The sequence below is a fragment of the Bicyclus anynana genome, chromosome Z (genome assembly GCF_947172395.1).
Source record: "Bicyclus anynana chromosome Z, ilBicAnyn1.1, whole genome shotgun sequence".
In the NCBI taxonomy this organism is placed as follows: domain Eukaryota; kingdom Metazoa; phylum Arthropoda; class Insecta; order Lepidoptera; family Nymphalidae; genus Bicyclus; species Bicyclus anynana.
The window spans coordinates 20,452,091-20,477,125 of record NC_069110.1 but is presented as its reverse complement, the minus strand read 5'-3'; the positions used below and the strand labels follow the sequence as shown (position 1 = coordinate 20,477,125).

General features: G+C 37.1%; 1 protein-coding gene across 1 annotated transcript in view; it reads left to right on the top strand.

Annotated features, from left to right (window-relative positions):
• The window catches only part of LOC112049389 (glutamate receptor 1-like), a 116,253-nt gene that overhangs the window by 7,005 nt on the left and 84,213 nt on the right, over window positions 1–25,035 (top strand). Inside the window, exon 2 of the mRNA XM_024087249.2 lies at window positions 18,482–18,634. Within this exon, the coding sequence (XP_023943017.1) occupies window positions 18,482–18,634 (153 nt within the window). The remainder of the gene's footprint in view (window positions 1–18,481; window positions 18,635–25,035) is intronic.

Here is a 25,035-nt window from a genome sequence, read left to right as displayed (position 1 = left end):
ATAGCTAATCTACTCCAAAATTAAAAAGAGGATTAGTTTGTTACGAATAACTACAGGAACTCATTTTAGGAAGTTTTTGTTTAATTTTTAGTTTGAAAGTTTGTTAGCGATCTAAAACTGCCATTTGGGGAACCTCCTGTGTTTTTTTAGTCAGTTAATAAAAACTTTTTTAAATTATTATCATTACATAGAAGAGTAGGGGTAGGTAGAGTAGGGGTAGGTAGAGTAGGGGTAGGGTCGGGGTAGAGTAGAGGTAAGCTAGGGGTAGGTTACGGGTAGGTTAGGGTAGGGGTAGGGTAGGGGTAGAGTAGGGGTAGTGTAGAGGTAGAGTAGGGGTAGGATAGGGGTAGGGTAGGAAACGGGTAGGGGTAGGGTAGAGTAGGGTTGGGTTGGGGTAGGGTAAAGGTGGAGTAGGGGTAAGGCCAAGGGTAATTTGGGAGTAGAGAAAGGTAGAGTCAGGGAAGAAGCGCACATAAGTCAAAGTGAATCTCGACGGGGTCTGCTAGTGTTTTATAAACAAACAATTTCTAAATAGGCAATATGGCATATTGTGGTGTTTGTTTTATAAATGAAACAAAGGCATGCCATTCTATCAATAACAGGCTTTGGTATTCTATAACGATATTTGCACTCACGTGCCGATGGTAACGATGTATCGGAATATGCGAACGGCTAAATTGAATTAATTTTCCTACTCAGCTTACAAACAAAATTCATCCAATTCATTACGTTATTATTGACTGTTATAGAGTATTATCATGAGTGGTGCGGTTAGTCCAACTAATAGGTATAAATGTTTTATTTAAATTCAGGTATAGATATTATTATTTACTATATCAAACATATCTGACGACCGCGACTTCGTCTGCGAAAGTCTAGCTACCTACAAGCGAGTTTCCTTATTGTATTTGCTCTCTGACCAATTACAAAAGGACCTGACTCGCTAGATGTTACCCCTCTTTCAAAGATCAAGAAACTCGGAGGTCCATGCAAGAGGCCTATGTTCAGCAGTGGATGTCTATCACGGAACAATCAACTCGCAGACGAAGACGCAAGCGTTCACTAGTGTAAACGGCTTTCCAGGAGTTGGCAGTGAATAAAAAGTCGTAAATATCGATGCACATAAACCGAAAGGCATAATGCCTGTTGTCGGACGCACCGCGTCCGTATTGTTTTGCTAAGTGTGAACGAAATCAAGTTTATGGACTTTATGGTGCACTATAAATCTGGCTCGGTATTGGCGATGGTCGTTGTGATATTTGCAGTTGTTTTGTTATGGTAATTTATCTAGACGCGGACCTTATTGTTGGACATTATAATGCCTGCGGGTGAGGCAGCTTTATCTGTGAATCAAAACTGTATTCAGTATGCACTATGCATCCAAATTTACCATATTGGTAGTTTGGGGGTCACAGCTTTTCTTGCAAAGAACATCAAGCATTTAAGCTTTTTTTTCTGATTGTGTAAGTGCCGTAGGCTCCTTATGGGACCTTAGCGGCGTCACCGAGGGGTTTGGGCGAGCGCAGAAGCGTCGCCTGATGGGGCCCGAAGGCAGAAGCAGAGTAGATGGCATTTATGCTGCGCTTGCTTGCGTCAGTACACTTGACTTGAGTTAGGTTCTTACCCTCTTGTCTGTACACGTGACTCTTAAGGGTTGCTAAATGAGCAGCAAATAATAATTGGTGTTCTAGTAACTACCGCTCAGCCAGGAACGACACTCTGCCAAGCGATATGTTGAGTTTTTTCCGCTCTTATCTTATAGCTTAAAACTTTACAAACGGATCCCTAAATCGAAAAATATTGGTAGAAGACCCCTAATATCTTTTAAAGACCTATCTTAGATAGTGAAAAAAATTCATTCCCACTTTACATATTAGAATTTATTTACCGATATTTTCACATTATTAATGTTGATTATTAAGCTAAATTACAGCTTTCTAGTAGTAATTGTATCTCGCTAAACTGCGGACAGACGGACGGACGGACAGATGGCGATACTATTAGGGTTCCTTGTAGATTACGGAACCCTAAAAAGGCCAGTGACTAGCTAAATTAGTTACTAGTTTCACGTGTCACATACGCTGAAGGAAAACATCGTGAGGAAACCTGCTTACCAGAGAATTTTCTTAAATCTCTGCGTGTGTGAAGTCTGTCAATCCGCATTGGGCCAGCGTGGTTGACTATTGGCCTAACCCCTCTCATTCTGAGAGGAGACTCGAGCTCAGCAGTGAGCCGAATATAGGTTGATAATGATGAATACTGGTGACAACCGCATGAAAATCCGTTCATCACGTTATAAACAAACAGAAACATTGACGTAGCTATAGCCTATAACTAAAGTTTTATGTGAAAATATACGTATAAAAGATAATAAAATGGTGAATAGACACAAATAATTGCATTCCGATCTTCTTTCTTGTGAGGTTAAAATAGAACCCAAAGCGTATTTTTCACTCAATTCTGAGTACAATGCAGTCTACCGTTTACACCCGCGCATCGAGGCGTTAATCTCGATCCGAACCTTCCGAATAGAATTCAAACCGAACCACGACATTCGAGCCTGTAGCTTTGACCACTCGACTATGACTGCCACCGCAATATATTTGAACGGAACACCTATTCAGATTGAATACGTCGTGGATACGTGATAGCAAACTTATTCAGTCACAGTCAATATATACCAGTAGGTATGTACTCGGAGTTTGTTGGTATCTATATAATTTGGACTATATCAATTACCTATACTTACCTACCACAAAAAGGGAGAATATGAAAAAGCAAATTTAATTTTCAAGCAAATAATAATATTAAGCTTGGCCTAACAAGTAAATTACAATGTATGACATTAATTCACAATACCAAACTTTAATAATAAAAAAAAAATAAAGTGAATGGCTTACAAAAAAAGATATAAGAATGAAAGTTAAAACAAAGGAATAAAAAAAAATCTGTAGACTAGTTGCCTTTTCTTAAAATTCTCCTTTGTGTCTAAAGTTTGTCAAGAAATCATCATCATTCATCATTATCAACCCATATTCGGCTCACTGCTGAGCTCGAGTCTCCTCTCAAAATGAGAGGGGTTAGGCCAAATAGTCCACCACGCTGGCCCAATGCGGATTGGCAGACTTCACACACGCAGAGAATTAAGGAAACTCTCTGGTATGCAGGTTTCCTCACGATGTTTTCCTTCACCGTTTGAGACACGTGATAATTTCTTAAAATACACACAACTGAAAAGTTGGAGGTGCATGCCCCGGACCGGATTCGAACCCACACCCTCCGGAATCGGGGGCAGAGGTCATATCCACTGGGCTCTCATTCGCAATACCAGACTTTAATAAAAAAAAAAATCTAAAATAAACGTCTTACAAAAAAGATATATGCATGAAAAGTATCAAAATATATCTACCTGCCACTAACGTAAATATCTTAAGCTTATGGTCCAAGAGCCCAGAGCGCTCTGACATAAGTTATTTTCACATAGATGAAACCTTACATTCTCAGAAGCGTCTAATATGCTTTGAGATACCTGCTTGTGACACCTGGGCAGATACTAGGTAAGAAAGGTAACTAAATATAAGTGTTACATACTTAAATTTGTATGTCTGATTTATTATGTTGTGTAGAACGTTGTTCTAGAGTTGTATCATTAGTGTCAGACACTTTCCATGAGCCAGAACTTTTGTCAGACGCTTCAAAGTTCCACTAAAAATAAGTAGCTGATTTTTACTTATTTTTACATGTCTGATTTTGAAGTAATTTAGTTTTAAAGTATTTATACACATATTTTAAAATTAAGGTAACTATAACTAAGTTATATTTCATCAGTCAGACAAATTGTAGTGACAAAACATCTCCTAAACACAAAAATTATGCCCTGCCCAGTTGCCCGGGTGTCACCGCGAAAACGTCTGAAAATGTAAGGTTTCATTTATGTGAAAACAAGATCAGATCGCTCTGGGCTCTTATTCTATTATTTATTTTGCGTAAAAAACATATTTACCAAATATTAAATAACGTAATCCGTACAATATATATTACTGAATTTGGATTATACTCACGCACAGACGGATCAAAAATCACAATGTAGCTTTGACAACATCCATTTCGTATTTTCGTATTTGGTATATGCTATAGGTAGATACCTCATCGATATCCCACGAAGTGAATGGACAATTGGTGAAAAACAAACAATTTTATTTTGCGCCATTGGCTCTCTGTACACGCAACTGGTTTAATTGTCGCAATTGTTACAAATACATGCAATTTATTTTAAAAAAATACAGCGAATGAAGCTGCAAAGTTTACTTATTATGTTTTTTTTATTTTATTAACAACTAGCGGACCCGGTCAAGCTTCGCTTTGACATAAGTGCACTTCTTCCCTATCCCTACTCTACCCCTACCCTACCCCACCTTACCCCTACCCTATTGTATGCAGGTTTCCTCGTATTATTAGTATAATGAATAATTACTTGTTAAAATATAAAATGAGATTACATTTCCGTAGCCAAAGTTTCGTATGAAGCCACTGTTGGTAGGCTCAACTATTGGCTTGTGAACGCATGCGTCTAACGACTGGCACACTTGGCCAGCGACCCAACGTAATAGCATCACGGTCTCATAAACAAAAATATTACACCTCTATATTAAGAACCACTCCATATAAAATTGTGAAATAAATATTGTTGAAATTTTCAGCCTTCAAACTATATGAGCAAGTATTTTTTTTATAAACGTACCAGAATGACTGATTTAACATGAGCCTATGTTCTCGTAGTTGACTTATTTAGCTATGTACCAGGAAGTACTGTGTTCTGGGTAATGATAGTAAAAAATGATTGGTTCAGGGTCATGACAAAATTATGAGATATTTCTTATTTCTAAAAAGTTTTGAAGAGTAGCACGGAGTTTGTTTTTTGGAGTTTACTAATCGATTTTTCTTATAAAACCCTCGGAATGAAAAAAATATGGGCAGTAAAATTCCTTGACCGAATATCAGCGTTACGTTTCTGTGCGGAACCTATTCCCTCTTATTCTGAGAGGAGACTCGTGCTCAACAGTGAGCGAATATTGGTTGTTAATGATGACATGTTCTTCAGGGTAGGTAATAATAGAAATGTCCTCAGTCGTAGGATACTTCATGCCACATAGTTTATATTGTTAACACATTATATCGGTGTCTAGGGAAGAGTTACCACGAAGCTAAGTGCCCGGCGACTGAAATACTCATTTCTTATACTATCTCTAGGAAAATTTATATATTATACTCTTTGTATTTAGACAATTGAGTTTCTGGACCAATATTACCTACCACTACGGCATATACTTTGAAAAAATGGCTATTTGATAAGTGTATCTATGACCTTAAACCCTTCCTAGGCTAGACTTCATACTCGTAGACCCGACTTTCTATTATTCCTGGAATTCATTATTAACATTAAAACATTATATTAAATTTAATTTTTTTCCTCATGACATTATTGTTCTTGACATCTAAATTTATTTTTAAAACATTTAATTGAATTCTAGATATGCCTACTCAAATCTTAGTTTTAATAACATTTCAAATCAATTTTAATTTAATTTTACCTGAAATGTGCTATTAATTAGCAATGCCGGGGCCTCACGTAAAGTCAGCCATTGACGGTCAATTATTCTCACGTTTCTGCAGCGACCAATACACGATCAGTTATAGTCGTGGATGCTGCAGAAACCTGAAAATAATTGATCGTTAATGGCGTGCAACATTCATACTACATAAGACAACCAACGTTTTAGTACCCAAGTGCGTAAATGCTACATAAATAGGTAAATTGTAACAGGTTACCGTTGGTTGGTAAACCATTAATAGTGGGTGGGGATCGACCAGCACTGCACTTTCCAGTGCGGGGTCGCCACTCCAGTACTTTGGGACCGCGACATCTGTCAGCTATAGAAAAAATAATACCTCACCCATTGCAACCATAGCATTGGGACTCCATGAGCTATGTCGGTGGCACTGTTTGTATGCGAATCTCCTTATTCGATCACGCAGAGATACTCCAAGCATAGGTCGCTCCATCTCTTAGTAACTTTAGAGTCTTATGAGGCCCATAGTTTAGCGACCAAGTATCGAATCAGTTAAAGGTTTTATCTGTTATCACTAGCTATAACCTAGCCTAAAGGTGTGAATTAATAATTTTATAACACATTAATAAATAAACACTACCTATAGTCTAAGCGCAGGTAAAATTTATATAATGCGGACAAAGTCGCGGAATTAGGTGTGCGACATAAATGTAATTACATAAAGTATTCACGTGCGCTGTTCACTGGCCTCCCGCCAGCTCGCGACGCGATGTAAACGTTATACGGTGACTTAGGTAAATTATCTCCAACGTAATAATGTTGCCTCCAAATTTATTACAATTTTCCACTTCACTGAAGCCCTATTAAAGAACTACTTGAACGTCTCATGGAGTTGCGTTTATTATGGATACCGAAATAGAAGCATTCATTTATCTCTATAATTTTGTAAGCCAAACTTTACTATAATCGCTCTATTTAAACTGCGGACTGATTAATTATTCAAACATTATCATCGGCTGAATAACGTCCACGTTGAAAATAAAGTCACGAGATTATAGAATAACCCTGCAAATTGCAAAATCATACGCTTAAATAAAATAATAACATGAAATTGTACCAACAAAGACCTTCGCAAATTTGATTATTTCCAATTTATAACATGCAGACAATTACTTTAATATGAACCTTTGTTTAATATGAATCTCATCAAAACATAATTTTGAAAACGGGAGCCAAATTCTATGATGTGTGTCGTTATCGATTATGCCAACAAAAGAAATGATATCTAAGTGGGTGCCAAACTCTATAGATTATAGAACTTAGAATACATTAAAGCTCGAGATTTAAATTGGCTGATTTTTATTAGCAAATAAAATCCTTATAATACCTACGTGCATATAACAAAAGTAATTTGAAGACGATATAAATTATTAATTCTTGTTTTCACGTTAAATAGATTTTGAGTTATTAAGTGGACAAAGTGGTTGTGTAAAGATACTGTAACTTGTCAGCCGTTCTCTCCGTACTACCGTGCGCCTCGAATTCAATAAATCTGATACTCTCATTGTTTATATCGTAAGAGGCTCTTAAGATTTGTATATAAATGGTTCTGTTTATTACATTGTACAGTACTGGCTTAATACAATTTCGTTTATATTTATATTGTGCAATTATTTATAAGTGGACTCGACTTACCAGGTAAAAGCGGTTAATTTTCCTGTCAAGAACTATTTCTTACCTTATTCTTTGAAGTTTATACTAGGACGATAAATAAATAAATAAATATACTTAAACAATACACATCACTATCTAGCCCCAAAGTAAGCAGAGAAGCTTTATGGGTACTAAGATAGTTGATATTATAATATTCATATACATTTATATACTACATATTAATACTTATATAATGTATAAATACACACAGACACTGGAAAACACCCATGCTCATCACACAAATATTTTCCAGTTGTGGAAATCGAACCCACGACCGTGGATGCAGAAAGCAGGGTGACTACCCACTGCGCCACGCGGCCACGATGAAAGTTTTGGAGCTGAATCCGGGTTATATATTATAATATTAAGGGTTAAAACCTACTACCTCCCAATTCACCACAGTCAAACCTCTGTAGTAGATTAATGCTCTACAACTTTTTAATCGATATCTCAATAGCTCATAAATAGGAACAAAAAGTATTGAGTCACAATTTTCGTATCTTAACGAGTTATTGTAAAAAAAGTGAATTCAACCCTTTTTTCAAGATGGCGGAAAATGCTCATAGGAAATCTTCTCGGCGTCATAACCAACATTTAGCTTTCTTGGTTCGTTTACATGTCTAAGCCGATTTTTTCGACATAATAACTGCTTGAAAACGTAAGAACAAAACATTGGCTGCCAAACTTCCTGTTTTATAATAACGAGGTCTTGCTGAGGTCATGTCATAGAAGGCTCTTTGACCAAACATAATAAGACGTAGTCACTAATAAAAATTAACCTAATAAAGAGCCGTGATAGCCTAGTGGATATGACCTCTACCTCCGATTCTGGAGGGTGTAGGTTCGAATCCGGGGCATACACCTCCAACTTTTCAGTTGTGTACATTTTTTTTTAAATGTAATATCACTTGTCTCAAACGATGAAGGAAAACATCGTGAGGAAACCCGCATTCCAGAGAATTTTCTTAATTCTCTGCGTATGTGAAGTCTGCCAATCCGCATTGGGCCAGCGTGGTGGACTATTGCCCTAACCCCTCTCATTCTGAGAGGAGACTCGAGCTCAGCAGTGAGCTGAATATGGGTTGATAACGTAACATAAAGTAACTAATAAAAATTAGTAGTACAAATAAGTATAAAAATATAAAGCCTGATCTTACGCTGAAACTCACAACAACGCAACGCAAGCAAGCTTTTAAATACTTTTATGTAGCGAAAAAGTTTCTTTTAATCTTCTTTTAATGAAGTTACAGCACTGCAGCCAGGTAAGACAGTTTACCGCTCACAAATCCTGCGCAAAACCTTTGCATATTACATAGCTATTATTAAAGAATAATGTGTACCATATTTTTAATTTTTCATCTAAGTGATGACTGATCATTATTTTAATCTATAACTATAGATACTGATAGTATTAAGAGGTAGTTTCTTTGATTGTAGAGGGTAATCTCTGGATATAATCAAACGATTTTCAATATCATTTACTTATAGAAAGCCACGTCATTTGTGAATGTCATAGGCTATATTTCATCCCAGTACCTTACCTTACCTTATCTACGGTTAGTCGTCCACTGCTGGATATAGGCCTCTTGTATGGATCTCCAAACGACGAAAATTAACCGTCCCTTCCCCCTTTCCTTATCTCCGAAACTACTAAACCTAAAATACTGAAAAAAAATCAGAAGTTACTATTAAAAAAGTAGTAAGCTTACTATTTAAAAATACTTAAATTTTGAAATATTAAGTATACTTTTAGGGGCAAGATATAAAAACAAAATTGAAACAGCATTGTGTGACATCAAATGAAACAGTTAAAATGATCTCAAATGTTAAACTTATGTTAAGTTTGTTAAATACTATATATTGTTTCATTAGATAAATATTTAACGAAACAAATAAGCCTGAAAATTATATAATTAGATACAATTTCAGATCAGTTTCTTTCAGTATCAGAAACATGATAGATTAACATCGTCCGGAACCCTCGTCACGCGAGCTCAACTCGCACTTGTCCGGTTTTTTTAATGTTCTCGCAAGGGTGGTTAAAAGTAAAATACACATACGGCAACAATAACCCATTAAATTTATTTTTATTTTTTTTATTTTAATAACTTCTCGCTAAAGCTGCCATACATATAATGAATAATTTTACTATTTTGAATAACAACTTTTAGAAACAGAACATAGTTAGTTTGGTTAATGTTTGAAACATTATTGTACTTTAAAAAGTAATAATTTTCATTCATATTTTTACTGTTTCAAACTTTGATTTTAATAAGGTATTATATTTTTAAAGATTTAAATACAAATATTTGTTGTTTAGTAGGAACAACTAAACTATGCCAAAGAATCTACGCTAGAAAGAAAAACCATTTATTTCGTTCAGAGATCATTAGTGTTTTTCTTCTTTCTTCACTAAATGTTCCGTTACGGAAGGCTAAACAATTACCAAAATCAGTCAGAGAATAAAGGTAGATACAGACGGCTCCCATGTACTTACACATGGTAACAAACTTACGCATATGCTAAAGATACTTTCAACATGGAATCTGAATTTAAAAATAATCTTCTTCTGTCTATACCTACCAAAGTAACTATCAGGGAGTGATTAGTGATCGAAACTGATGCCTAAACTGCAATCAGTAAAATTTTTGTCTGTCTGTATGTTCTTTATAGAAACAAAAACTACTCGACGGATTTTAATGAAACTTGGTACAATTATTCTTCATACACCTGGGCAGGTTATAGTGTACTTTTCATCACGCTACAATCAATAGGAGCAGAGCAATGAAGAGAAATGTTGGGAAAACGGGAAAAGTTACACTATTTTTACTGCGATACTACTGTAAGGGCTGGATTAAAGAGGTCTAAGGGTGAACGAAGTCGCGGACGTCCGCTAAATAAATCATTGTTAAAAACATTTGGATGCAGGAGGCTTAGAATCGTGGTCTTTCCTGTTTTCCAAACATTTCCCTTCACTGCTCTGCTCCTATTGATTGTGGCAATATGAAAAGTGTATTATAACCTGCTTAGGAGTATGAAGAATAATTGTATCAAGTTTCGGTAAATACGTCGAGTACTTTTTGTTTCTATAACGAACATACAAAGAGACAAAAATTTTATTGATTGCATTTTTAGCATCAGTGTCGATCACTAATCACCCCTGATAGTTATTTTCATATTTCATGTACAGAATTAACCTCTCAACAGATTTATAAGAGTATACATTTATTATTTTGGTATCAAGAGAGAATAGTATTTATTAATGATGGTAATACTTAAATTAGCTAAACTTATTATAAAAATAAAATATAAGGAAATATAACTACAACTACAAAATTAAAATAAATTAAAATTAAAACTAATACCTAGAAATAATTATCGAAATTTGCCGCCCTTGGTAGGGTGCCCATCACGCAGGCAGCATTCCCGCGCTGAATTGCGATAGAAATTCTGGTATCAATATATATATCAGATGGACTATAAAAATGCTTAGGCTAAAAAGCAACTAATGGAAAACATTGATTCGGTACTAAGTAACTGTATGTACAATTGTACATGTACTTGATTTATAGCAATAGTAACGACCGCCTCTGGTAATAATGCACTAACATCAGAAACCGAACTGCTATAAAGCGGAGTGAAACATTTCTACGTGATATAGAAAGAAATGACGTAGCAAATGGAAGAAATATAGACGCGAATGGAACCTCGGAATGGTTCTTACGACATAATGTTCTCACTGGGAGTGAAAAAAGACATAAGGATAGTGTGGCCGTGTAAAGAATGACGCCAGTTTGGAAAATTTAGGGCTTATACACACTATCTACCTAATATTAAATTTTTGCATGGATGTTTGAATGTTTGGAATTTTGTCTCGTAGTCTTAAATAGCACAGATAACTTTTAGGGCTTAAACAAACTGTGCAACTCATATTATAATGCTAAAGTTTAGATGTTTACTCTTCAATCACATCGGAATTACCACAAAGATCTAGATCACTGTAAGCGAAGAAAACATATGAATAGTGTGGTCGTGTAATAAACGCCATTTTAGAAACTTTAGCGATCAAACACACCGTCAATCACTTCGAATTCAATCTTACCAAGACTCAAGACACATTGTTTATAATATAGTTTGAAATAGCATTATTTCCTTAGGGAACGTTAACTGCGCGGTTCTGTATGTTTAATGTTTGTATTGTGTAATGAAAGTTGTTGATGTAAAATGGGGTTGGTATTGATTTGATTTGATTTATATTAGGTGAATGTACAATGTACATTGTACACTGCTTACCTACCCTACCATACCCAGAGGACTCAATACATAGCTGTGTATAAGGAGAAATTTTACTTTATATGAGTGTATAAATAAAATTCCGTAGACAATTACTCCATCTTCATCAACCTTCTAAAATTCTGCGCTACCCGAGTTTATGTTTGAATCTTCGAATAACTTCATTCCTATACAATTCCACTCGAATTAAGAAGAATTCCATTCCAATTAAATAATTACAATCTCGATCAAGTCGTCAATATTCTGTTTCAGTGCACTTACATTTGAGACCCCACTCGAGTATATTTGCAGACATTCAGTTGTTCTTCCCTACTTTCAACCTACACAACTTTATATTATAAAGTTGTGGAGGTTGAAAGTGGGGAATATTGACATATTATGTCATAATAACTCAAATATGTCTTATTATAATAACACCTGTAAGTCACCTTTGATACAAAGAAAACTAAATTGAAATCACTTCTTTCGTTCGGGAGCTATGGTACCACATACGGACTGATAGTGAAACTTATAACATAACAGCTCGGCTGCCCAGATATTGTAGTATGAATAGAACCTAAAGTAACCGAACCACGGTCGAACGATTCCGTTAAGCGTTACGCCCGGTGACAGTATATAAGCAGATGACATCCCGGAGTGCCGGCGTGCGGGCCAACGTTCGCCCGATAAAGATGTTCAGTGAAGTGGTTTACGCGATCGCACCGATTCTATACCGAATTGTTTTATTTGAACATGTTCCTATAATGCAATGAAATCTAATAGAATTGAATGATATATATTATTATTTTTGGAAACAAATATTGTTATAAATTACTTTAAATAGTTTAAAAAACTATTAAAAAAATACAACCGACCTCAAAATTATAAAAATGTTTTTACTAAGCTAAAAAGCGAAAAATAACATCGTATGTGCTACCTTCTCAGTTTGCTCAGTGCGAACAGTTTAAAGGCAGAACCAAGGGCTGTGTTTATTAAAGTCGTTTCTGAAAGAACTGTCTGAAAATCCCAAATCTTTATGATTTGAATTTGTACCTTGTCTCCATTACCAGACTCCTAATGATAGTCACAACACATCTAAATGTAAAGTTCTTATCAATACAAATTCATCAAACCCAAATACAAGGTAACTACTGTAAACCGTTGAGGAGTTCCCTTAACTGTCCCTCGTCTCCATCACCAGGCTCCTAATGACAGGCACAACACATCTAGATGTAAATTTCTCATCAATACAAATTTATCAAGCCCAAACACAAGTAGCTACTGTAAACCGTTGAGGAGTTTCCTTCATTGTCCCTCGTTTCTATCACCAGACCCGTAAAGACAGTCACAACTCATCGATAATAATTAATTAAGTTTACTGTCCCTACACAAACTCAAGGTAACTGCTGTAAGTCGATCGAAATCGAATCGATCTGTGCTTCGCCTCCATCATCATATTGACACCAGACTTTCATTGAATTGTAGTGCTTTAAAATACTTAATGAAAACATTAAAAAACGCACTAGTTGTCCCTATAATATTCGAAAGTATCCCTCGATTTCTCCAGGATGCCATCATCAGATTCTGACTGTTATTACTTATGAGTCTATTGGAAAGCATACCCTTTACAATGAAAAAATATTTTCTAAATCGGTTCAGGTGTCTTCAAGTAAAAGTAAGGTGAAGTAAAAAAATAAAAAGAAAAGATTCCGACGAATTGATAACCTCTTCCTTTTTTTGAAGTCGATAAAAAAACTGGTTTTTAGCACACAATAAGAATTACAAATTATTATATTCATGAAAATGATATTTTTTTCCTATTCCTGACAACAAACCCTTTCATTTGAAATCCATATCATGGGGGTGGATTACAAACAGCCAGTCCGCCATTTTGGGGGAAGCCGCTATTCTGGATTGGTAATGACGTTTCTTGGCTAGTCATGTATTGTCATCAGAGCTCAGAGCGTGTGCAAAATTTCATCTTAATCGAAGATCAGGAAGATTCAAATTAATACTTACATTCATAGTTACAAGTGAAGCTAATATAAAGCGTTTAAAAAGAAAGATGCTAAAACGCAACAAGCTATTTAAATTCTTCCGCGTGCCATTGAAATACCTATTACTACAGAAAAATAATTGAGATAGGAACTTAATTGTAAAATAATATCCTCTGTCAGGGTCTAGTCGGGTAATAAAAGTAATTACTGTTTTTCTTATATTTGACTAGTGGCCTCCCCCTATACAGATTGAAATTTTGTGTGCATATCGTAAAGGTCTGAGAATCGGCCTAAGTCTATTTAACCCTAAATGATAAGAGTTAAATAGACTTAGGCCGTTGTAATGTTTGTGGAGTCAGCTAGTATTAATAAAGATATTAAGTGATTCAGTACCTAGCATAAAAATTGAATTTAAAAATGATAATTATAGGGTATTAAATCCATATCGTTGAGCAATACTGTATTTACGAGTTACATTCTAAAAGAAGAAGGGGGTGTAAGGGGGAGGCTAGTACCAGTCTGTCTCCCCAATTGTCAACCTCACCTGCTCGTGGTGCACCCTGCAGATGGACCGACGAGGCTCTGGCGACCGACGAATGGCGGTATATCCATTCCCAAAGGCTAGATTATGAAATGCCTCAGGCCGGTGTCGGGCAGCAGCGACATCGGCGCGAATAATCTAGCACTGCGCTGACCAACCCGCATGCCCAGCGTGGTCAGTATCGGGCAAAACTTTGTAGATGGACCAACAAACAAAAACACAGCCCCTAGTCCCCGGCAGCCCCGCTATTCCTGGCTCTGGCAGCGGTTACGGTAACGGCGGGGCAAGGGGTGTTAAGAATCTCCGGAAGAGATTCCGCTGCCAACCCCGACGACTAGACCTGGCAACATACAACGCACGCACTTTGAGGTCCGACGAAAAGGTCATCGAGCTGGAAGAAGTTATGAGCAAGTTGCACTGGGATGTCATAGGATTGTCTGAAGTCCGAAGAGAGGGGGAGGGCTCGATAATCCTTGAATCCGGCAACATGCTCTACTACCGGGAGGGCGACCAACAGTCCCAGGGTGGTGTCGGATTTATCGTTCACAAGTCCCTCGTGAACAATGTTGTAAAAGTCGAGAGTGTGTCGAGCAGGGTAGCGTTCCTGGTCCTCCGAATTACCAAACGGTATTCGTTGAAGGTTATACAGGTTTACGCACCGACCTCGACACATCCCGACGAGGAGGTAGAGGTATTGTATGAGGATATTTCTAAAGCCATACATGCCTCAAACTCTCATTACAATGTTGTGATGGGGGATTTTAACGCAAAGCTGGGCGAACGTAGCGGTTCAGAGTTGAAAGTGGGACGATTTGGGTATGGGCAACGGAACGATAGGGGCCAAATGTTGGCTGACTTCATGGAGAAGGAGGGCCTCTTTATGATGAACTCCTTCTTCAAGAAGCCACCACACAGGAAATGGACCTGGATGAGCCCCGATGGTTCCACGAAAAATGAGATTGACTTCATCTTGTCTACCAAACGGCAAATATTCAACGATGTTTCTGTGATCCATAGGGTGAAAACCGGTAGCGATCACCGAATGGTTAGAGGCACGTTGAATATCAACGTTCAGCTGGAACGGTATCGACTGGTGAAGTCTACGCTCCGACCTACTCGTGCCCATATCCAAAACCCCGAGTCCTTTCAACTAGAACTGCAGAACCGCTTTGATTGCCTAGCAAATTGCGAAACTGTGGACGATCTGAACAACAGGTTCGTGGAAACTGTCCATTCCGTTGGGTCTAAGTTCTATAAGACCCACCGTACGAAAAGAACCAAAAAGTTCTCAGACCATACACTTAAACTCATGGAAGAGAGGCAAGAAATGAGATTGCAGTCTTCAACAGATGCGTCAAAATACCGACAAATCAGTAGACAGATCTCTAAGTCGCAAACCAGCGACTTGCGAAACTTCAATACCGAGCGTATTAAAAATGCGATTGAAAATAATCGCGGCTCGAAAGTTTTCGCCAGAGATCTGTCTATTGGACAGAGGCAGCTGACGCGTTTGAAGACCGAGCACGGTAATCTGATTTCTTCCAAGCCCGAGTTATTAAGTGAGGTCGAGAAGTTCTATGGACAGCTATACACGACTACCCAGCAGCCTGTTGACAACTTGGCTAAAGACCCCAGAGCCAAGTTGACCCGACACTATACCGAGGATATCCCGGACGTCAGCCTATACGAGATTAGTGTGGCTCTCAAACACCTGAAGAACAATAAGGCGCCAGGTGAGGACGGAATCACAGCAGAACTCCTGAAAGCGGGTGGAAAACCGATACTTAAAGTCCTTCAGCGATTGTTCAATTCCGTCATTCACGAGGGCACGACGCCTGAGGCGTGGCATAGGAGCGTGGTGGTTCTGTTCTTCAAAAAAGGTGACAACACCTTGCTGAAGAATTACAGACCCATCTCGCTGCTAAGCCATGTTTACAAATTGTTCTCGAGAGTCATTACGAATCGTCTCGCTAATAGATTTGACGACTTCCAGCCTCCCGAACAAGCCGGTTTCCGAAAAGGCTTTAGTACCATAGACCACATCCATACGCTGCGGCAGGTTATACAGAAGACTCACGAGTATAACCAGCCACTTTGCTTAGCGTTTGTGGACTATGAGAAAGCCTTCGATTCGGTGGAAACCTGGGCTGTGCTAAGGTCATTGCAGAGATGCCGAATTGATTACAGGTATATCCAAGCGTTGAAGTGCTTGTACGAAAACGCCACTATGTCAGTCCGTATTCAGGATCAGACTACGAGGCCAATCCAGTTGCAGCGAGGAGTGCGTCAGGGAGATGTGATCTCTCCGAAGCTATTTACCGCCGCATTGGAAGACGTCTTTAAGCTTCTGGACTGGGGCGGACTTGGCATCAACATCAATGGCGAGTACATCACTCAACTGCGGTTCGCGGATGATGTAGTCATCATGGCACAGACTCTGGATGACCTTAGTACCATGCTCAATGACCTCAGCAGCGTTTCTCAACAGGTGGGCCTGAAAATGAACATGGGCAAAACAAAAATAATGTGTAATGCTCATGTATCGCTCCACCCAGTTATAGTTGAGAACGCTGCACTCGAAATTGTAGACGAATACATATACCTAGGACATATGATCCAGTTAGGTAGGTCCAATTTCGAGAAAGAGGTGAACCGTCGAATCCAACTCGGCTGGGCTGCATTCGGGAAACTTCGCGACATCTTTTCGTCCGAAATTCCTCAGTGCCTGAAGACAAAAGTCTTCGAACAGTGCGTGTTGCCAGCGATGACCTATGGTTCCGAGACTTGGTCGCTAACTATGGGCCTCATAAGAAGGCTCAGAGTCACACAGCGGGCGATGGAACGAGCTATGTTAGGAGTATCTCTGCGTGATCGAATCAGAAATGAGGAGATCCGCAGAAGAACCAAAGTCACCGACATAGCTCAACGAGTTGCGAAGCTGAAGTGGCAATGGGCGGGGCACATAGTGCGAAGAGCCGATGGACGTTGGGGTCCCAAAGTGCTGGAATGGCGACCCCGCACTAGTAAGCGCAGTGTTGGCCGACCCCCCACCAGGTGGACTGACGACATCAAGCGAGTCGCAGGGATTCGCTGGATGCAGGCGGCTCAGTATCGTGATGTTTGGAAGTCCCTACAAAAGGCCTATGTCCTGCAGTGGACGTCCATCGGCTGATATGATGATGATGATGATGATTCTAAAAGAGCATTCACACTATTCATTATGAGCAAACATAAGCATTCTTCTTAAATGGAGGTTTGAAAACCCATTCGCTATATCTTAACAAGACTGGGATTCCAGGGCGGGGATTGAAAATTCGAAACCTCTTGGAGATGAGTTCCTTTGCCGTGTAGCTATTTTTACCTGGCATCTAAACACATTCACGCACACGTAGACAGAAAATTAATTAAACAAATCTAATTATCAATATTTTATTAGCACACTACATTATCCACCAATATAATCACGACTAAAATCTTTTTGTTGAGTTGATCAATAATTTTACGAGACATTTGAGAGAGTTTTTAGAATACCAAAATGATATAAGTTTAAATTCGAGATTAGCTTGTAATCTCTCATTCCGAAGTTAACCACTTTATTTTGTTTCAATAACTGGGTCAGACTTCCATTTCGTTGTATTAAAATACAAAAAATGTGTCTAAAAATTCTATTGTGTATGAATGCTCTCTTAGAACTCCCCTTTAGCCGGCGTGAAGGTAAACATCATCTATTAATGTCAGCCTGCCCATATATGGTATTGATTCAATTCATCGGTGCCAGTCCTTCAAACTTAGCAATCTAGAAATCATTGTTGTTGTAAAATAAATGTTCTTGTAACTAATCAACGATGTAGATAACTTCTTGTATAAATTACGTCAGTTTTAGATCATTTTCAACTACCGAGTTTAAGCAACAACTTGTAATGTCAATATATCAAATTAAATATAAAAAATATTAATTTCGTATAGTACCTACTTGGAAAAAAGGTCTGAAATCAATTTATAAAAGTTAAATATTTCATAGAAAATTTAATTTCAAAATTATGTTTTTCATAAATTTTTCCAAACATCAAAAACGCTGTCATCTGTCACAAAATTGTTACTTGATGTATGGAATAAACGTCAAACTAATTAATAAGTAATAATTTTGACAAACACTATCCTGTTTAGTTACCTACCTAGTACCTACTTTGCACGGTTACCCGCGGCACTTCCATTTCCATCATAACTGCACGTACAGTTATTAGCTACTAGCGGAGGCTGTGACGACTCTCAGTCTTACATACTATAAATAATACAAATTATGCATACTTATTAAATAATCATCTAAAAGGTGTTAAGTATAAAAAAAAAAGATTTCATCAATATTTATTAGTGTTATTTGTTCCCAGGCGCAATATTTGACCAAAACACCGAGGAAGTGCAGAACGTGTTCAAGTACGCGTTAGCAGTCCACAACCAGAACATCAGCAGCCGACGCCTGGAGCTGCAGGCGTACGTCGACGTCATCAACACTGCGGACGCCTTCAAACTCTCCCGCCTTAGTAAGTTTTGTTCTCTTTATCACCAACTAGCTGACGCCGCGCGGTTTTACCCGCGTGGTTCCCGTTCCTGTAAGAAAACGGGGATAATGTATAGTCTATAGCCTTCCTCGATAAATGGGCTATCTAACATTGAAACAATTTTTCAAATCGGACCAGTAATTCCTGAGATTAGCACGTTCAATCAAACAAACAAACAAACTCTTCAGCTTTATAATATTAGTATAGATATCCAGTACCTTAGACCGATAGGGATGAGGACTAGGTTTGAATATATTGATTTTTATAATACATTCGGATAAATAAAGTCAATGTTAACTAATTTATACATAAAACGCAAAGATTGACTGGATATTTGCAAAATAAATAAGATTATAAAATTTCAAAATCTATTAAAAATCTTTTATTGTAATTAGTTAAAAATTCATACAGTTTTAACTACCTTACATTAAATGTGACATTTTTCATAAACTATAAACATAAACGCACAAATAACAAAGATATTAGTAATTTGTTTGACCGCCCATACAAATCTAACGATCATTATGCACCTACGACGTCATTAAATCGTACCATTTTGTATGGGGTGTTTTTCAGGGATCCGTGGCAGCGGCGCGACTCTGACCCTTTAAATCCCTGTAGCTCCGAAAGTAATGACCGCAGATACCATGTTACTTTTACAAAATTCCTTTACTATTAGTATACTTCAAATTTATATACAATTTAAAAACAGTCATCATCCCTATTACCCTCTACAGGACATGCCTCGCTAGAGGTTACCCCTCTGTCAAACTATTTAATCATGATCAAACGTATTCACACAAACTGCGTCTATAGAATCGATGTTTCATTGTGTTTAAATTACACATGTGTGTAACTATTTAAAATTTAGGAATTTTCCTATTAGTATTTTGGAGTTTACTCCATAGGAATCGATTTTTCATAAATAGCCCCCGGTATCAAAAAAAATATGGGCAGTAAAATTCGATGAACGAATGAGCGTAACTTTTTTGTGTGCAACCTATTCTGCGCACCTTTCACCGTGCGTTGCCACCAAAAGCGTCAGGCGTAGGTATTGAGACGTACACAATGTATGCTGCGGGGCAACATGCACCTATTTAGACAGTCGATCTGTAAGAGTAAACTCCACTCGTGCGTCGGAGCTGACACACACCTTTTTATGTATTAATTTCAATTTAAATGAAGATAAAACTAATGAATAGTGAACAATAATTTACCCCTATGCGATCAATTACCAAATAAACGATTCGTCGGTACGTTGAAAGCCAATCGTTTTTACAAAGTCCATTCGCTTTAGTAATAATTTTTTTCAGCACTCCACTATATTAAAAGTCTGTGCCTTCCGTTTAATTTCAAAAATTTTACATTTCCTGCATTCCGTTTGATGAGATCGCTTTGAATGTGATCCAAAACCTGACAGGAGCGAATTTCGCTCGATTCTGAGCGTTGTCGTTTTGCTGGCAACTTTTAATATACCTAATTGCTTGTAGTTCAAATTATCCTATCAAAACTTAAATTTGAAACGAAAGTTAAAGTCAGTAATTAAAATGTGAATCTTTATCGACTTTAAAAGAAATAATATCCAAATGCGTGCCGAATATTGTAAATCATAGAACCAATTATATATTAAAGCTCAAGATTTAAATTAGCTAGTTCTTTTCAGTAAATAAAATCCTTAACGCGTACGTGCATGTCATAAATTACTAGCGGACGCCCGCGACTTCGGACCTACCCCTACCCTAAAAAAGAACTCTCTGTAAGAACCATCGTCGTACTTCAAGGTACATTTTAAAAAAAGAATTAGCGAAATTAGTTCAGCCATTCTAGAGATTTGCGCTTAGGAAGATTCAAGATTCATTTTTATATACGAGTATATAGATTTATAAAGAAGAACTTGTTTTAACCGTGTTTATTATCAGGCCTCATTGCAGCCTAAAGCCGGAATTATATTTGTATGACGTGTCGTGTTGTGACGCATTAGAACAGAATCGGTATTATACACTTTGTATGCATCAGAAGCCATCACGACGTGTCGCACACAAAGTAACAATAAGACAACACATAAGTGTAAACGTTACCATACAAAATGTATAATACCGATTCTGTTCCGATGCGTCATGACACAACACGTCAGACCAAGATGCGTTCGAAACCCTTAACATGACTTTAATCATGACATATCTAACTTAACGTTTCAAAAGTGAGTAAACTAAGCCTAATTGAAATAAATATATTTAGATTTTTTTTTTAATTTTAAATAGTCTTAAAAAGCCTTTAGATAAATAGTACGGGTATACTCGTATGTATAGCTAAGAGCTATAGCTAAAGACCTGTGAGAGCATCCCATATGTCTAGACTCCAGGGATTGCAGGCAATTAATACTAGCGATGAACTAGATTAGTCTATAGACTGTACGTCAGGGGATTTTGGTTTAAAAAGTGACGATAAAAGCATTGGAGCTTTTACTCGTAATATAAGGAAGTATGGCTTACACTATTGAATAAGAGTTCGACTGTTAAAAATTTATTCATATAAATAAAATTAAAGTGTCTATGTGTAATTTAAAAATACTTGTGTTTTCTTATATAATTTATATACATAGTTTTATGAATACAAACACACAAACGAACTCTTTTAAATTTTCTGTTCATTGTCTGTCTGTTTGTTCGGGCTAATAATTGGGACGCTTGAACGATTTGAATGGGAATTAAACTGGAAGATAGAGGATTGGAAGAAGCTATTGAGCAAAATATAGGCTGATTTATCCCGGAAAATTAAATTACAAGGTTCCCGCAGCATTTATGTGAAATCTGAATTTTGCGCTGACGAAAATTTGGCAACAACCCTATTGTGATAAAACAATAAATATTGTGATTAAAAAGTTATTCAGTTAATAGGTTATTTCAGTACATAGGTATACTATCAATGTTTATCAATCAAAATTAGTTTCCCCATTATTGCATCCAAATATTATTATTACACTACACTATAATGTACGTATATGGGTAATATTTTCTAACAATGACCATAACATTATTTTATCATTACTAAACAGTGAAATTTAATTTTGATTCAACTATTTTATAACTATTATATTTTCTGCTAATAAGGTTTATTGCTTTTTTATAAGTGTGTATTTAAATTTACCATTAAACTATTGATCAAGGGTACCGCTGATACTATCAGACGGAAACCAGGATTAACTACCGTGTGGCAGGAAGGCAATAACGAGCAAAATCACGGACTGGCGACCGCTAGTAGTAGGGTTAAAGGATCCTTTTAAAAGTAGTTAACGCTCCCTTTCCCCGCTCGTGTTGCAGCCCAGCCAAGTAAATAAAAATGCAATGGCCGTCAATAACTGACTAACTTACTCAATTCACAAACTAACTATTAAACTGACTAGATCCAGCTCAAGCTTTCAACCATTTCAATTGAATCAACTTAAGAGTTACTACAGACAAACAACTGACAGATAAACGACTCATACTTCTTTTATTGTTACCTCGTAACGAAACGAGGTTTCTAATAGATATCGCTATCAAAAATTAGTTACTCTAATTAATGTAAGATGGCGCTAATCCTCCGATATATAAATAAAATTTTATATGTTTGTCTGTGATCTTAAACTATGGGTCCGCTGGTCCAATACTTACAATTTGAACTTCATTTCAAACTGACACTATTTGAATACTTATGAGATTAAATTATCTCTGCTTTCATACTTTGAATAATTTTTGCGAATTCTAGAATGGCGTACGAACTGTAATGGCTCCCAATAGCATGGAGTATATTCAGTGGAATTAGATTAAACCATTTTGTCTCTTTAATTTTTTCAAGAATTTTATCCATATTTTACAATAAAAAGTGAAAACGACTTTCGAAGGGGTAGGGGTGCGAAGAGGTAGCTTAGGTAGGGGTAGGGTACGTGTAGAATAGGGTAGGCGTAGAGAATGGTAATCTATACTTATTATAAGATAACATATAAATAATTTTATTTATATGTATCTATAACTTGACTCCTACATACAGGCGCACATGAGTGTTAATGAAATGCTAAAAAAAATCCCTAGTTGCCAAAATATTAATTCATCGCAAGCAAACTCAAACTCAGACACATTTTGTTTGCTAAGAACTCGAATGTTCAATTTGAACCAAAGTCACAGGACGTTCAGATCTGAGTTTCACAGAAATTTCAAACGAAAATACTTCACGAGGTTTCCCAAATACCGCCTACACGGTGTCTGCGATATTGAATGAGAGCCTGCCATGGCTAGACATACTGTGTACGTGACTGCACCTGAACTGTGTCCTAACTCCTTACTGAAAATCAGTGCTGCACACTTTTTTATATGTGGCAAAATGCTTAGATGCCTTTTTATAATTATGTTATGCCATAATATATCGCAGTACATTCTTTTATTGCTCCACTGTTTGAGTGGACAGTTATGCCATAATACAATTTAGAATTTATAATGTGAAATGTGTCATAACTTAAAAATAAAGTTCTTTCTTTCTTTATTCTTACGTACCTCATTGAAGCCTGTAGTGGCTTTAGAGGGTAGAAGGTTCTAAGGGACTCAATCCTCAATCAAGTATAAAATGTAGTTTATTAAATTATCTATGGAGGATATCATGAGAAATCCTATCTCTCTTAGCTTCGTGGATAGACTATGGATAGAGAGTGGATAGATATATTAGAAATAGAATAGCCTTCATAAAATGAGGTAAGTCTAGCTATCGCAGGTTCTCTGTCTAACAGTGTCTTGCTTGAAGTAGGACTCACCTAATTGGACCGTCCGTCTGATGCTCGTATGTATATTATTCTCGTCTGCAATAACGAGCTATCAATGAATGCCAGATACGTTTCAACGTTGGTGTTATTACAAATGTGAGACACACTCCTAGCTATAATAGTCGTAACAACGGTTGGTTATGTAATAGTGTGAAAGCTGTCCGTGTCAATCTTTTGTTACCTTCGTAACGTTGGAGACAGTGTAGGATAGCTTATTCACAGGTTTTGTCTTTGTCATCTGTGAGTACCTAAACTAATATTATGAACAGTATAGTTTGTGGTATTGTAGGGAGTAATCTCTAGATCTACTGATGCGATTTAGGAAATTCTTTTATCACTGGAACCCACGTTATTTGTGAGTGCCATAGGCTATATTTTATTCCCATGTTCTTACGGGAACGGGAACGTGTGAAGCACGGTGTGAACGGCATCTGCTAGTCTTTATAAAAAGACAATTAAACATGAAATCCATCGGATATTGCGATTCCCAAAATTCCCGGACTCCCACTATCAAGTATCAATTTGGTCGCCTCAAAAGAAATTCAAACAATATGGCAACATTGGAAGGCAATTTGTCCATACTGTTCCATTCTGATGCTTTTTTTCCTTCATTCAATATTACCGTCCCAAGTTTACTCGTGAAACGAATGAGCAAAAGTCGATAATGCTGTTTATTTCAACTTTTCGACCATATTTTGTGGACAAATATATGAAATAGTCCCTTTTAGGATTACATCACGATCGCTGTAACTTATTAACCGACTTCAAAAAAATTTTAATAAAAAAAATTCAACCGACTTCTAACTCAAAAAATAACTTTAACTAAAAAGCAAAAAATAACATCCTACCTATGTGCTACCTTCTGCACAGTTTGAAGGCGGTACCAAGCCAGTGATGTTTTATTTAAATACGTTTAAACTAAAAAAAATCTGTGGTTATTCCAGAAACAGCTTTAATTAAAACACGACACTGGCTTGGCACCGCCTTCAAACTGATCAGAAGGTAGCATATAGGTAGTATGTTATTTTTTGCTTTTTAGTTAAAGTTATTTTTTGAGTTGGAAGTCGGTTGAATTTTTTTTATTAAAATTTTTATTTTTTTATTTTTAGTGTTAACATACCCACTGCGTGTGTACAGTCACAACCTATCTAAGTGGAAAGTTCTTATCAATACAAAATTATCAAGTCCAAACACAAGGTAGCTACTGTGAGCCGTCGAGGAGTTCTCTTCACTGTGCTTCGTCTTCATCACCAGACCCTTAATACAGTCGCAATCCATCTAGGTGGAAAGTTCTCATCAATACAAATTTATTAAGTCCAAACACAAGGTAGCTGCTGTGAACCGTCGAGGAGTTCTCTTCACTGTCCCTCGTCTTCATCATCAGACCCTTAATACAGTCACAATCCATCTAGGTGGTAAGTTCTCATCAATACAAATTTATCAAGTCCAAACACAAGGTAGCTACTGTGAACCGTCGAGGAGTTCTCTTCACTGTCCCTCGTCTTCAAACCAGACCCTTAATACACATCACAACCCATATAGGTGGAAAGTACTCATCAATGCAAATTAATCAACCCAAACAAAAGGTGAC